This window comes from Morus notabilis, unplaced genomic scaffold, assembly GCF_000414095.1.
Source record: "Morus notabilis unplaced genomic scaffold, ASM41409v2 Scaffold338, whole genome shotgun sequence".
NCBI lineage: Eukaryota > Viridiplantae > Streptophyta > Magnoliopsida > Rosales > Moraceae > Morus > Morus notabilis.
Window position 1 is genome coordinate 408,398 of NW_010358348.1, and position 15,956 is coordinate 424,353.

The following is a 15,956-nucleotide window of genomic DNA, read 5'->3' on the forward strand; positions in this document are numbered from 1 at the left end:
AAAAAAGAGAGACCAGCAGAGAGAGGCAGAGAAAACCGAAACCCCTCTTTCCAAAAGTCCAAACCCTAGTTCCTTCCATTCTCCCTCACTGCGAAACCATCTAGAATCTTCTTCGATCTGCGAATCACGTCTACGATTCCTCCGAGATTCCTCTCCGGCCTTCCAATTCCGGCAAATTTCTTCGCCGGAAAATCTCGCGCGCGAAGAATTTCGTTTTGGAGAAGAACTTTCTCGATTCGCGGGTGGGTCAAATTCGTCGCCGGAATCTGCGCGTCCATAGGCGAGCGTTCTGATTTGTCGGAGTTTATCGGTTTTCGCTGCTCATTTTCGTCGGGAATTGATTTCGATAGCGAGTTGAAGTCTGGGAGTAAACCCGTTTGCCAAGAAAGAGGAACGAAGACGAAGCGGGAGCTGGAATTTTACCGTTTTGTCCTCGTGATCTGAAGCAGTGAGGGAAGTGAATTTGAGGATCCATGTCAAAGGTGTGCGCTTTAGCTCTATTTTTCCTTCTATTTCTGGATTTATTTTCCAATTTTGGTTGAATATGATGTTTATCGCTTTTAGAATGACCATGAGAATTTTTTTTCCTTCGTAATGTCAAATATTTGGTCAAAGTTAACAACTTTTGTCGTACGAGTTTACCTTCTGGTTTTGTGGGAAGTTCTTTGATTTCTTTGTAGATTCGTTTCTCTGTCTTTTGATTTTACGAATTTTCATGGGGTTAAGTTTTTTTGAACTATGCTTACAAAATGGATTCTCTTTAGGGTCAAATTTCGGGTAAAAAAGAAGATTCAATGGTTAAGGTCTGATAATTCAGAGATTGGAGATAATATGTTCCCGTAATAGAAATCTTTATGGGATAAGAAAGAATTAGCTAACTAGTGCTTCTGTTAATTCAAATTGTCGTTGCACTAGAGCCTTGTAGCTATAGTACACATATTAGTACATTATGGGAACTTGGAACAGGTCAAGAGCTTTGATTGATTAGCAATGAGTTCGTGTTTAAACGTTAAAAATATATTACTCCTTGAAGTGGGAAAGGCTTTTCCCAGGAGTGTAATATCAATTAATGTTTTATGGATCTTAACTTTTAGCTATTTCCATCTCCATTATGTGGCTTCGTTTTGAGAATCAGCATATTGCTAATAATATCGAATAAATAAAGGTTGGCTGCCCTGTCGACCAGCAATCTACCTCTGGCTTTTGGTCTTGGTCGGAATCTCATATCCAACCTTTGTATGATGTACGCTGCATGAATGTTTGGGTTGCCATCAAGATGTCCCTTATCAATTATGAGGTCATAGACTTATAATGTGATTCACTTGTAGAAATTGTAGGCATAGGTATTTGGAGATTTATACTAAACAAACATGTATGATCTTGCATGATTGCATCACAAAAGGCATGCTGTTATTTTTCTTCTTGTGCAGTTTGAACTTCCTTTCTCCTTCTTTACGTTATGATCTATTAATTAGTGGAAAAAGAATTAAGTAGAGACCTAAGTATAAAATGTTCTTGATATATCAAGTATCCTTTCTCAACTTTTCAATTATTGATGCTTGATTGCTGTCAAAACTACTTTTTTCTTTTCTTTGTCTTGAAACTGCAGGTGTTAACAGCACGCCATTTCATGAGATATTGACTAATGGATCCTGAAATCAAGAAGTTTGGAAGAGGTAAAATGTTTGTTGTATTTATATTCATTCTATGGTTCTCATGATATCTTTTTGTTGGTTTTATATATATTCAAGTTATTTTTAGTAGGCATAAAGGTTTCTTCATATTTCTTTATGTTTTGTGTTGAAGTTGGATCTATTTCTCTATATGCTATTATGCACGGTGCTCGTAGTTTTAAGATGCTCTCCTAATTTATTCTAGGACCAAGGGAGCTGACTGGTGCTGTTGATCTTATAAGTCACTACAAATTGCTAGCCCACCATGATTTTTTCTGCAAGCGGTCACTTCCTTTGGCAATTGCTGACACACACTATCTTCACAATGTGGTGGGAGATACGGAAATCAGGAAAGGAGAAGGAATGCAATTGGATCAACTTATTCAGAATACATCGTATTCAAGAGATACTAATGCTCGCATACAGCCATTTGACCTAGATATTCTTCAAGAGGCCTTCCAACTTAGGGAAACTGGCCCCATTGATTTGCCACCAGTAAGATATTTGTTGCCTTGAATGCTACGTCTGTTTCAGTAACTATGTTATTGTTTTCTCATGCTGGAAAACAGATCTTGCTGTCTTTTCTTCTCTCACACTCTAATAGATTTACGTTAAATATCCTTTCCATAGTATAGAGCTACAATGCATTATCTTTTTCATAAAACACTCATTAATTTCACTTTTTTTCCTTCAGGCAGAGAAGGGAATTCTGACTATTGCAGGGAAGTCAAAGAGTGAGTTCAAGGACAAGGAGAGGAAACATAAAAAGCACAAGGACAGGGATAAGGAAAAAGATAAAGAGCATAAGAAGCACAAGCACCATCATAAGGATCGTAGTAAAGATAAAGACAAGGATAAGAAGAAGGATAAAAGTGGACATCATGATTCTGGTGCTGACCACACAAAGAAACACCATGAAAAGGTTTGGGAAACACTCTGAAGCTATCTTGCATTTCTTGGGCAGCTTTTTTGGCAAAAAGAAGAAATTTAATTCCATGTTTTTGTAGAGCCGTTATGCATATATACATGATAATCCTTGTTCAAGGAACAGATCATATTGCTTGAACTTAAAATGAGGTTATTTGTTTTAATGGAGTGGAGGAAGCCAACTGGACAAATAAACTGATCAGTTATTTTCTGTTACGCAAACTAAGCATTTCCGTTTCATGTATTTGCAGAAAAGGAAGCATGAAGGAGATGAAGATATTAATGATGTTCACAGGCACAAAAAAAGTAAGGTAATACAGATACGATATCTTTCTTTTCTGAGATCTTATTGGTGTTCTTTCCAACCTTATTCCTTTTCATTTGGTTCTTGTGTCTATTATTACAAGTTATACTTTTCTGAGATCTTATTGGAGTTCTTTTCGACCTTATTCCTTTTCATTTGATTTTCATGTCTATTGTTACAAGTTATATTTTCAGTCTCTACTTGAGCTGATACAGTCTCTGTTTACTGTTTCAGCATAAGAGCTCAAAAATTGACGAAATGGGTGCAATTAAGGTAGCAGGCTGAAATCGTGGCATCCAAACCTTGTTTTGTTTTCCTCGTTGCTTGTCGTTTAGAGTTTGGAGGGGTCTATTATTTGACGTATGAAATTGCTTGAGGTACAAACCCATGTCCCTTGCCCTTTTTTTAATTAAGTTTTATTAGATTGTGCATACAAAGGAAAGCAATCGTTGTTTATTTGGTTGGGTCAGTCGACTAAACTTGTTTCATCATCATGGCTTTTCAATGATTCATAATAACATTATGCCTCTTGCATTTCACGCAGACTAGCTTTTGAACTGACTAAAGATTGGGGAGGTGAATTCACCTCTTGAGAAATATGTGGAGTCAAGGTAAAAGTTAAGTGAAAATGAACTTTTTCTTCCCCTTTTGTATAATAACAATCGTCTTATATGAATGCTCGTAATGGAAGGAACTCTGATCTTTACTTCTGTGGTCGCTTTATGTCATGTACACAAGTTAATATTTGATCGCTTATTTTTTTCCCCTGTTAGATTTTCAGTCATATTAACTCATTTTTAGAGTTAGAGTCTTCAGTTGTAGGGAGAATAGGTGAAGAAGGGTTTGCGTTCCCCATTTTCCCCCCCTTTTTTCTGTTGTATCAATGAAAAATTGTAGTTGCTAAAAGGGCTTTTTGTTGATTTGGGTTTTAACCCAGAGGTCCTTGAAAACGTTCCAAAATTTTGCTAGTTAGATTTCAGAAGGACTGTAATGTAAATCTCGGCTCTTTATTTTTCTTCTTATTTAATTTTTGCGTTTTACTGGGGGGTTGGGTCTTCCCATTAAAGTTTTCAGCTCTAATGATAATACAAAACCAAGAGATGGAAGATTCCCATTATTGCAAGATCTTTTGTTTGAGGATAGAGTTTAGAGTATTCTCATGGTTACATATTTGTGTACCTTACTTTGTGATGTAGTTTAACTTGGGTTGACGCCTTTTTTTTTTGTTGGAAAAAAATAAAAATATAAAAGAGCCACCCAACCCCAAATTTAGGGTTTGAGCTTCTTTGCACATTGGCGAGTCTATTGGTCTGTGCTTATTGGGAGTATCGTTTACGAGGGGTTTTTTTTTTTCTTCTTTTGGTGTAAATAATATGAGTAGTACGTTTATGAGGCTGAGTTGTTACTTGTTACCACCTGCGGAGTACAGCTTGGGAAAGGAAAGCATCTCTATGACTATCTGATGTACCATGTAACTGCGGTAAAGGGTCACCTTCTTACCTTAAAATGCACATCAAGAATCTTTACCATAAAGGTTGAAAATTATACGCCTTGCTTTTTTCTATAATAAGACAGACAAGAAATCAATCGCCAAATTGCTCTCTATTTTGTGTATTGCTTCATTTTTGTGGCCTTTCCCTTGACCTTTTTCTGAGTGGCTCAAAAGTTCGGTTTCTTTGCTTTGCTTCATAACTAACATGGTACTATTTCAGGGTAAAAAAGAAGGGAAAAAAAAAAAAAAACCTAAAACTAACATGGTACTATTACTAAAAGCAAAAGTGGCGAGCCACCTTTCACTGCCATAAAGGCAACATAGATCTTAAAATTCCAGGCGTTATAGTATGGCTTTTATAAGAGTTCAGCTCTTTTAAAAGTTTTTGGCAACGCAGCTCTCAAGGCAAATTATGGCTTAAATTTAAATTTTGGTTTTGACTTGATTCATACTAATTTAATGTGCCCTAGCGAGAATCGAATAAAAAAGTAAGGAAAAGCCAATACCATACCTTCCATAAACTGGTTGGTGACTAACCGATGGCGTGGTGCATAAGTCATGAATTATATTCCTTACAAAGGATCGCAAGGTACTAAAATGAAGCTATTATGAAGTGCAAGCAAATGGAGAAGGTGGGTTTGAAACCAATAATCAAATAGGAGCCCTTAATGATGTGTTTATTGATCGATTTTTAAAGATGGAATTATGATCGTTGTTTGGTGGACATTATGCGCTGATGTAGTGGCCCTTGGGTTGGCATGGCACCAACAGTATTAGGTGCCCGTTAGGTTGTAATCATTAAGCTTTTCGGCAGAGCTCATTGATGGCTAATGACATAGTAATTGAGTAGCTAATATTAACACGCATGCATTACAATTACAGACTTGTTAACATACACTGTCCTTGCCCATCTTATTCCGCCTGTTAAATTAGCTGCTCTTCTTTTTTTTTTTTCCTTTTTTTTTTCAGCTGCTGTGAATTGTTGTGATGGCCCAAAAAGATGGAAAAGGATTTTTTGTGGCCGAACGTTTTGTCTGCTGACAATTCTCTCCCCTCACCAGGTGAGGCTACAGTGAGTTGTGACATGTTAAGTGTCGCTAAACGTCGTCGTCATTTGACAATTGCATTTGCACAAGGCTTCTTTAGTTCTTTCATTTAGGGGACCACGATATTTCGGCATTTAAGCTGTCAACAAGGGGTACTTCATAGTTTATACTCGTACTTTATGAAATGATAAGTACTTGGGATATTACGCGTGTTGTTTGAAACTCACCTATTATTAAGGTGTGGAATTGATCAACAATGGTATCCTTTAGCATTGTTCCTATAAAATAGGAATATTTGCAAAAACTGTCCGATTAAAATTTGCAACAAAAAAAAAAACCTGATCCTATATGGTCGCTAGCTCTTAAATGCAACAAAATACTAAAGGAGAAATTTTAGCCAACAATGGTTTTTGGCTCTGAAAGAATCTAACACTCATCCTTGTAGTATTCTCTGTTTGTTTTTATATCTTTTCCTCTCTGGCACGGTCCACGAGAATTTCAGTACGGACCACAGATCGAAGGTTCTCCTGCTCTTGCCAACCTTACCATTTTTGGAACCTTGTTTGTAGCATATAATACATTAAATCCGTCGACTGATACAACTTCTTTGCGATGTGTGCCTCGGATGTAGGAAGCAGACCATATGGTAAGAATTAGAAAGCACGTAAAGACAAACGAGACAATGGAACCAAAACCAAAAACAATGTTACAAAAGGAGTCTACTCTTAGTTGTTCCCATGTGAAGAGAGTTTGGCCTTGTAAGGAGAAGAGATGATGAGGACCCCCCCACCACATCATTAATAATTAGTTAGTAATTGATTGTGTTACAAAACGAGTCAATATTATTTCAATCATCATAGGCCGGGATATATAATCAAAGAGGTTAGAAACAGTATTGTTAATCATTCCCTTTTGCATAATTAGGATACTACCAATTTTGTCACTAGAACTTATATAGGTCCACTCACTTAATGGTGATCATGACCTTGAGATGAAACAATCGAAAAATTAGTTCATCTTTCTTTTCCTTTTGGCCTTTCACAGTAGGATACTCGCTTGTAGAGTGCATATTTCTTAACGTTAAATCTGATTAAAATCACATTAAAATAAGAAATCATGTATAATTGATGAAACTTACTTCTACTGGTAACTTACTTTTTCATATTAGACCATAAAAATTGATTTTTTTTTTCAAAAAAAAAAAATAGTTATTCAAATAACAAGAACTGAAAGGCTACAAAATATCTGTATATACGGCCGATGTGGTACGTAAATATCATTGTCCTCTTTTGAGAAGTTCCTAGGAAGGAAAACTCATGATCTAGCTATAAGGTGAAACTCCCACAACCATACGTACTTGATCAGTTTATTATGTGGTTTTAACCAAGATTTGGTCTGTCCTACTACTTTCAGAAAAATATTAATGCCTTGTTGTACATGTTTTTTTTCCCCCCACTATTCTCAGTTGTTTCTGTGTTTAAACCAGATTCCCTTTCTAAAACCTTTGAGAAAACCTGTCTTCTTGTCTTTTTCCTTGCCTTGTTTGCAAAGAATGTGCCATTTATAAGAAAAAATTGCGAATAAATGGATTTTTTTCCACTAAAGTTCTTTGTTTTTATGTTTTTTGTTCTTGCTAGGATACTTGCTTCAGCTCTTTTTTTTTTTTTTCTTTTTTTTTCCCTTTCCTTGGATACTTTTTTTTTTACTATTTTTTTCTTGGAAATAGACTTTCTTTCACCTTTTATCCTTTCTTATATGGGCATCCTAGAAAGTGTGTGCGCGAGTGCGTAAATATGTGGTCTCAAAAGCAAAAGCGAGGGGGTAAAAACAATGTTTTTTAAGGACAATGTAGGGCTATGTGTAAGGTACGTAACCATGGCTTCAAACCCTACTTGATCATGCAGTACTCGTAAAAATTACAAGCCAAATTCAACTAGAAAGTTGGAAAATAGATAATTTTAGAATTTGATATTACAGTTTTCCATAAATAAGGACAGGATAACTGATTAAAAAAAGGCTCAGCACACCATAATTAGCTAGATTGACTCCCACTAAACGACTCGTCCTTATCAAATTCCGCTCTACGTACTTCATCACTAATAAAAAGGGAAAAAAAATACCGAATATGAAAAAGATCTGCCCGAAGTGGATGGTTATTTAACTTTACCCTTTTCCTTCTTTATTCAGTTTATAGCGAGGAGCAATAACAAAAATCTCCACTTATATCTCTATCTCGACCTTGTTGTTTATTGAATCCCATAAGTGCAATTAGAATATACCATGCAACTTGCAATATATAATTTAGAGACCAAAGCGAGCCATACATCCTTTTTTGACTAATATTTTATGGAAAATTTTGGTAGAAAGTGACACCTAAATGAGTAATATCGTTATAATTTGGCGGGGAAGATTAATATTTCTTAATGACGTCTCTCCAAAGATTAGGAAAGAGATCAGTAAAAGCAAAAATGGTTCAGTGCTTTAGTGGCTTTTTTAAAAGGTATGAATCTCCTTTTTTTTTTTTTTTTTTTTTCCTGAGAAACCCCACTTTGAAAATCTTTAGCGCTTAGTAAAGCTTAATATTCTTAAAGAATCATCGGCCGAAATTATTTCATCTAAAAAGAAGAAATTAAAGTTCTGAAGAATAAAGACTGATAACAATCATATAAACCTGAAAAATCGTGTTGGTGAATCTGAGAGCTATCTATAACGTGGGATCTGAAATCTTTTTCATCAAGAGAATAGTAATATTGTTTATCAAAGCTCGGGTAGATTAACAAAAGATCTGCAGTCTAATCTCAATTTTTGTATCAACTATTGAATTGTCGTCCTTTTATTAATAAATACAATCAATTGATGTGATAATATTTTAAAAATCTCCCATTAAAAAAAGGCAGCTCAAAAATTAATATAAAAGTTGAAATTAAAGTTGATCATGTCTCTAACTAGTATTATTTGTCTAATAATTTGGAGGATAATTACACGTGCTTACGAGAAATCACTAATAGCTAAACTTGTCAATGTTTCATTAAAAGTTGATCACCGTTTCTCGCATTATATATAGTGTATAAATTACTAAAAATTACATGATAATTAAATTACGTCGTACCTTAGCACATCATCTCTTGATTTCATTGCATGTCCGTAGATGCCGAGAGAGTGGGGACTTTCTCTTCTTTTTTCTTTTCTTTTTTCTTTCATACTCTTTATTTCCACTTTTTAGCAAACAATACTGCAACAAAGCTGTTGTTTTTCTTTATTTTGCCTTTTCTCCTTACATACGTGTACTTCCATAGAATGATTTTGCAAAAATCACGAACAAAAATCAACTTGAAGTAAATAAAAATAAATGTTAATGCATGAGCAAAGGGACAAACAAACGATTTGTTTCTTATTATTATGTGCAATAACAGGTTTCTCCATTAATGTTCATTATAATACACACACACACACGCATATATATATATATATATATATATTTGTAGCTTTTGCAGCTTCTTAATTACCTAGTTGGTTAGTTCATATCATACGTCCTTAAGAAATGAAAAAAAAAAAACTGAATAATCAAGCCAAAACCCTAGTCCATTTCCAATTTAACTATCCTTTTGAATCTTTTATTTTTTTTCCTGAGAATAACCTTTGAATCTTGCTTTGTACATTTTTGTCCCCTAATTAATTATTTTCAGCTCTTTCCGATATATTGGTCATGTAATCTGGAGATATAGGACACTTTATCTACCATCCAATTGAAAAATAAGCTTGTGGAGAATATATTATAGCAATCTATAAAAGCACCTTCTAATATTTTCTTTCATTTTGACGTTTAATTGGCCCCCGATCGATGTCACACCCTATATTATTGCCAACGGCTTGTCTCTTTTCATTTGTTAATTCTTGATCATGATATGGAAAGCTACACTTCCCATTTCATAAAGTTAGGTTGTACATTATTTTATTATTCTTGTTATTACATCGTTGTCTTTGTTTATGATTTTCATTATAGAATAATACAGAATATATATATATATATATAACTTTAACTTTTGTGTGTGTGTATATATATATATATACATATGTATGTATGTATGTATGTTTGGCATTGCAAAATTCCCCAGCCGTCTGCCATAAAATCCTCCCAAAAAGCTGAGATCAATATATGTAAATACCTTGGGCATTATCCCTTGCCTTAAACAGTATATACTAGCGAGCGCCTATTTCTTCCCTCTTTTTTCAATTACCTTTTAGAAGACATCTAAAGACTAACATATCAGTATAATATTAATGAAAGGTAGGTGAAATTTTGATTTCTCGCAACTCTTTTTATACTTGCTTTTGTGTGGATATTATAATTTTCGACCATAACCTGATCCATGTATCATGTATATATATATCTAATAGTATTTTGAATAATTAGACTAGCCAACCTATTAAGATACACTTTAAACTACCCATAATTTTATTGAAAAATTTAAGTTCATTGCGGAGAAAACATCCCATGTGAATCTCTAGTGATAAACAATAAACTAAGTACGTGAGGATATATTTTTGTATATTTTTATTTTCAACATCCTCTTAAAATGTTCTCAGGTTTAAATCTCGACAGTTCTAACGTAAAAAGTCTTGCTTGACTCAGAGATGAAACCAAGAAAATAAGTTGTAAGGGTCCATAAGCAACAAATGGATTGGACTGTTTTGTGGCGAGGGTGAATTAGAACTTTAGAATTTTAGGAGCGCAAACAACAGATTTCATTTATAAAATTGAAAGAAAAATCCAATTGAGATGATCATCGCCTATTCTCGACTGTATGTGGCTCCATCCCTCCCTGGTCTGGTTAATATAAACAATACAATTATATACTCGATATTTCTTTTATATATCAAAGTGAGAATGGGGTGACATCACACTAATAATTCCTATTTTTTCATTAAAAATAAATATTAGTATGACACGTAGAAAGTTGTGACAATCCAGTACTAATTCTGAGTTTATTACTGCTCTATTTCTCGAATGCCCACGAAGCACTATAGTAAATACAAACATTTACATTCAGTCAATGCAAAATTTTGACTACATTAAGTTAGGAGACATTTAATTCATGAATTAAAATTATGAGATTAAAATTATTTTTAATTTACGTGAATTTTTTATAAAAAAAAATATTATAATAAATTACGAATCATAATTTAAATCGACGTACGAATCTCTTAATCAAACAACTCCTTAGTTTAACAATAAGAGACGGAGAGTTAGAGTACCGATGTCGGCTTGAAACATGCGACTAATACTATGCATATTGCAGGCAGTTCAGCCTTAGATGGTCATCATCAAAATATCAATATAAAGGTATATATAATTGAATATGAGAACCATAATTATGGATCTTACGCTTAAACAATAATCAATCATTTTCTCGAACGTTGACAGATTTGGGACGGGCATATGGTACGATGTATTTAATATATATACACATATATAGAAAGGGGTAGATGGTTCTGTATGGTGTAGACTGTAGATCCATAACTATGAGAAAAAAAAATTAAAAGAAAGGACAATTAGAATTGATTATTGGGTGACACTCGGAAGAGACAAAAGAATCAATATTTTTTTGGTGGGTGGGAATAGGGTACCCTAAAGAAATAGAAAACCCACGTTTTGTGAGTACAACGCTATAGTCCTTGGTTGGGCCCACCGACGCAGTCCTGAGGGCCATAATATAAAAGAAAGTGCATGCAATATTTTCAGGAAGAAAGAGGAAAATATGTTGAGATTTGAGATAAATTAAAATTAATAGGTTAATAGTTTATATAAGTTAATAAATAGATTAAATTATTATTTTTATCTATAATTTGTCTGATTATGAACCATAACTTGATAAGTTATTGTCCATAATTCATAATTTTTATCCATAACTTGTCTGATTATGAATCATAACTTGACAAGTTTGTTCATAACTTATCTGATTATTAACTATAACTTGACAAGTTATAGCCTATTAATTTTTATAACTAAAAATTAACATATATACTTTCTTAAACTTTTTATATTGACATATTTTCTACTATTTCTGATATTTATATCCCAACACATAGGAGCTACTTTAATAGGATTAAAAAAATTAAGTTATTAGTAGTTTTTTTTATTTTTATCATATTATATTTATAGAAATTGTCTTTAATTTGATATTAGAGCGATGTATGTATATTTTTTTTTATTTTCTTTGAAAATATATATAATATGAGAAGACACTAATAATTTATCTAAACATCTATATACATATATTTTTTTAAATATAAAAAAAATATAAATTAAAGAGTTAACTTACATTTATATTAAAAATTATTTATTTTATGTAATTTTATTTTAATTTAATAATTAAAAGTTGACCCTAATCTACCGCATAAACTCCCTAATAATGTTGGAAATGAGGCGTCGGTGATTCTTGTATGGTCAATATTCTTGGTTTAGACTTATTAGTACACACCACAAAGTGGCCATCCACACGACAATAAAGTTTTCTACGACACGAACGCAGTCGGAGTGCTGATGCTACTACCGAGATAGGCCACCCGCCTACTCCTTGTCACTTAGCACACGCGTAAGCTTCTATTTCTCATTTTTATGTTTGATTTTTTTGTACAATTGTACGGTAAGTCGGTAATGTGTCGTTTGGCTTTAATTTATCAACCTCATACTACCATCAATGGTAGAGTCATAACATTTCGTCTGCAGACCACCGTAGGACAAAAATAATAAAAACGTTGATAGAAATTTTAATTATTAACTTTGTTCATTTTATTAATTTAAATTTTTAATTTTTAATTTTTACAGTAAAATTTTTTTAAAAAATGTCACATTTAATTTTTTTTGTTATAATAAAAAATTCTTAAAAAATGTCACATTTCAACTCGAATCCGCAAAGTGAACATTTTTTTTTGTACGTTTTTTTTTTTGTTCTCAAAAAATTTAATGTAAATATTAAATTTTCAAAAACTATAAGTGTAGGTAGGTATCCCATTCAACTATAAATAGTTTCGTGATTGGATGATGAGGATGTTTGGTAGAGGAATTCGTTTCCTGATTCGAATCATGATTCGTGGTTCGCTACAATATTTTCTCTCACAAAAAATTCACGTAAATCGAAAATAGTTCGAATCACATGGTTTGAATCCTCCAACTAAACGTCCTTGCATCTTCCAATATATTTTAATATTCAACATGTAAATATATATACATGACACACGAAAATGTCAAGATGAAATACTTTTTTTTACCTCATTAGTTTGTCTCCTATTATTTGTTTACAATCTACAAATACATTAGTGTATAAAAGCATGTATTTCGGATCTAAGGTGTCCAACGGAATATGGTTTAGAATTGCATGTATCTTTTTAACCATTTTTTAAGCTCGAAAACAGACATGAAAATTAGGAAAAGAAACTTTAGAATTATGTTATCTCTAGAAAGCTAAATCCGTGAATCGATTAAGCATGCAAAATCCAAAAAGGCAGTGTCAAATCTCTAGCGCAATCATAGGTAAAAGTAACTAAAAATTCGTATTTGATTTGAGCTGAAAAATTCAAGTTGGGTATTTTATAATATCACAAGAATTAAATTCTACATTATCTTGAGAAAATCATAACACTATAAATGTATGCCATCATGATTGGTTATTATCAGAACGAAGTCAAAAAAGTTGATTTTCAAAAAGCATTGCAATTCAATTATATATGTACATCTTTCTTTTTCCGCATTTAAATTTAATAGTAGAGAAGACAATCTTTTTCTTCTTCTTATTCTTCTTTTTTTTTTTGTTATTTCAAGTATAGGAAAGAAAATAATCGCTGAATGCACTCCTTGTTGGCAATGCAAATTACCATTTAGTTCGTTAATTTAAATTTTTAATTAGAGTTGAGATGTGACTTTATGTAAGAGTTTTTTTATTATAGTAAAAAAGAAAAGACGTTTGGTTCATGAATTAAAATCATTTTCAATTTACGTGTATTTTTTGTGAGAGCAAACACTATAACGAACCACGAACCATGATTCGAATTGGGGTATGAATCTCCCAACCACAACTCATAAATGTGATTATTTCTAAGAACATTTTCCTGTAATAAAATTTAAATTGGTGAAATGAACGGAGCCTAAAACTTCCTCTAAGTCCAAGGAGACCAATATTAAAGCCACTTTAAATAAAATAATATCAATAATGCCATACCAAAGAAAATAAAAAAAAAAATTCATTGCATTTATGAGACACACAGATTGCCTAATTAGCGGGGCATGTCTATGCTTTACACAATTAGGAAATACGTATATATCATCCATTATATTAGGCTATGAATAAAACTCAACAAACCAAATATATTAATGGAGTTGGATAGAAAAAGTACATCAATAGAAGTCTATTCTAAATAATAAAATTTGTGATACTTATTTGTTTTATATATTTTTTCCTTATAATATGATTTTAATTAAATTTAGTTTGAAAACATGTACTAAAATAAAGTTCATATATTAGAAAAGGGCAGAACAGAAGCTAAAATTAGGGGATGTAAATGGAATCTGGCTCACACAGATTGCCTAATTTAGCCGGTATGTCCGAAATTTACACAGTTAAGAAATAATTGAAAAATAAGAATAAAAAAACAGAAAAGTTTGGGTTATGCCAAGTCGTCGTCGTCGTTCACCGGAAGGAAGTAGCAGTAGCAACAATTTAGCGAAAACACTGATACGAGTACGACCAGCAGAATCTTAGCTGGATGCAGCATTTGATTTATCAAATACTACTTTCACTCCAAAATCATCCTACTTTTCACTCCCCAGATTCAACCTTTTTACACATCTCTCTCTCTCTCTCTCTAAATCTGCAAAACAAACAGTCCCTACCAAATCCTTCGCCATTACTACAAACTCCCTTCTCTCTCTCCCTCTCTCTCACAAACTGGGGAGTCCAGGCTACTAACTACAATACAATGCTCACCACATTATCGTGGCTTCTGTCTTTTTTAGTCTTATTGTCCTTCGAATCCATTGTCGTTTCCCCTTCTCCTCGGCGAAGGATCCCCCCCCAGCCATACGTCCCCCTCGATTCCCTCCCTCCCTCGGAACCTCCATTGCCGCCTCCCAGCCCTAACCCTAACCCCAAGTACCCTTTCTCCACTTCCCCGCCTTCTACTCCCACAGATTCCCCTTTCTTCCCCTCCTTCGTCGCTTCTCCGCCGCCGCCTTCTCCGGCGACGTTCGCCTCTTTCCCTCCCTCATCTTGCCCCATTCTTCTTCCCCGAAGTCAAGCTCTCACAAGCTTGTTGCTCTCTCGATCGCCGCCGTCGTCTCCGCACTCGTTGTTCTCGCCATTGCCGTCTTCTTCTACCGGCGGAGGCGCAGCCGGAGGAGCGACCTCTCTGAAGACAAGACTTTCAGATCGGAGAACAGCAGTAGGTTGTTTCCGGCCAGCAATGCTGAGAGGACTAACACTAGGGCGCAGAAGCTGCGGACTGGCTCCGCCGCGAGTTCCGAGTTTCTCTACCTGGGGACTCTGGTCGATTCGCGGAGGATCGACGAAGGAGTCAATCCGAGCAGTAATGGCGAACGCGAAGACCGGTTTGACGCTCGGAAAATGGAGTCGCCGGAGCTTCATCCGCTTCCGCCGCTTGCTCGGCAGAATTTGGGGCTTAACAGTGGCAACAACGGTACTGAAGTGAATTCCACTGCCGACGACGAAGAGGAAGAGTTTTACTCTCCGAGAGGGTCTTTGGGCGGACGAGATAGCTCAATTGGCACTGGATCGGGTTCGAGGAGAGCTTTCGCCGCCGTGGCCGGCGAAAATTTCAAGGGAAGGAACAGTGGTTCTAGTGAAGCTTCGCGCACATCGTCTTGTTCAGCTTCGCCTGATCGTTCGCACTCGATTAGCTACTCTCCGCCTGTGTGTTCTAGTCCCAAAAGAGCAGAATTCAAGTCTTCCGTGTCTTCAGATTTACAGGCTCCACCACCACCACCACCACCACAACCACAAATGGCTAATGAAAAGACCGTAATTTCACCCTTTTCTTCTCCTGGGAAAGTTTCAGAGAAGAATTCAGTTGTTTCACCACGGATTTCCAATGTTTCCCATGAAAATGTACGGTCTCCTTCGTTATCTCCGCTTTCTTCTTCGCCAGATAGAGCTCTGAAAGGATACACAGGTACATTTGATGGATTTAGGCCATCTCCTTTACAGTCTTCGGCGTCGTCCTCACCGGAGAGAGGTTTGGAGAAGATTCCAGAAGCATCGCTTACAAAGCAATCTCCCTCTTTGTCATCTTCATCGTCGTCAGAGAGAGCTCTCCAGGGACACAGCGAAGTATCTCCTAGAACATCAAATGCTTCCGAAAGGAAGTGGCAGGTTTTTTCGCCGTCTCCACCTTCTCGCTCGCCGGAGCGAGATTCGCCGAAAAACTCAGATGCAAAATCAATCATTTCGAATGATTCTGTTGGATTTTCGTTTGGTTTGGATCCTCAAAGGGGATCCCTT

General features: G+C 34.9%; 2 protein-coding genes across 3 annotated transcripts; both read left to right on the top strand.

Moving 5' to 3' along the window:
- On the top strand, positions 1-3,992 carry LOC21396939 (mediator of RNA polymerase II transcription subunit 19a). Of its 2 annotated transcripts, XM_010092449.2 has the most exons (7): positions 1-482; positions 1,610-1,676; positions 1,879-2,168; positions 2,368-2,595; positions 2,852-2,911; positions 3,139-3,281; positions 3,449-3,992. In XM_010092449.2, exons 2-6 carry the CDS (start codon positions 1,646-1,648, stop codon positions 3,187-3,189), a joined length of 660 nt encoding a protein of 219 aa, XP_010090751.1. In that variant the 5' UTR covers positions 1-482; positions 1,610-1,645; the 3' UTR covers positions 3,190-3,281; positions 3,449-3,992. The 2 variants fall into 2 exon arrangements, with proteins under 2 accessions (XP_010090751.1, XP_024017669.1); XM_024161901.1 differs by lacking the exon at positions 3,449-3,992 and having other exon boundaries at positions 2,852-2,906; positions 3,139-3,206.
- Positions 3,993-4,935: 943 nt separating this feature from the next.
- LOC112090490 (formin-like protein 1) lies at positions 4,936-15,930 on the top strand (the record flags this gene model as incomplete). Its single annotated transcript, XM_024161903.1, has 2 exons — positions 4,936-4,985; positions 14,630-15,930. Coding segments are annotated over exons 1-2 (1,351 nt in total), but the record flags the coding sequence as incomplete, so codon positions are not given.
- Positions 15,931-15,956: the final 26 nt, after the last annotated feature.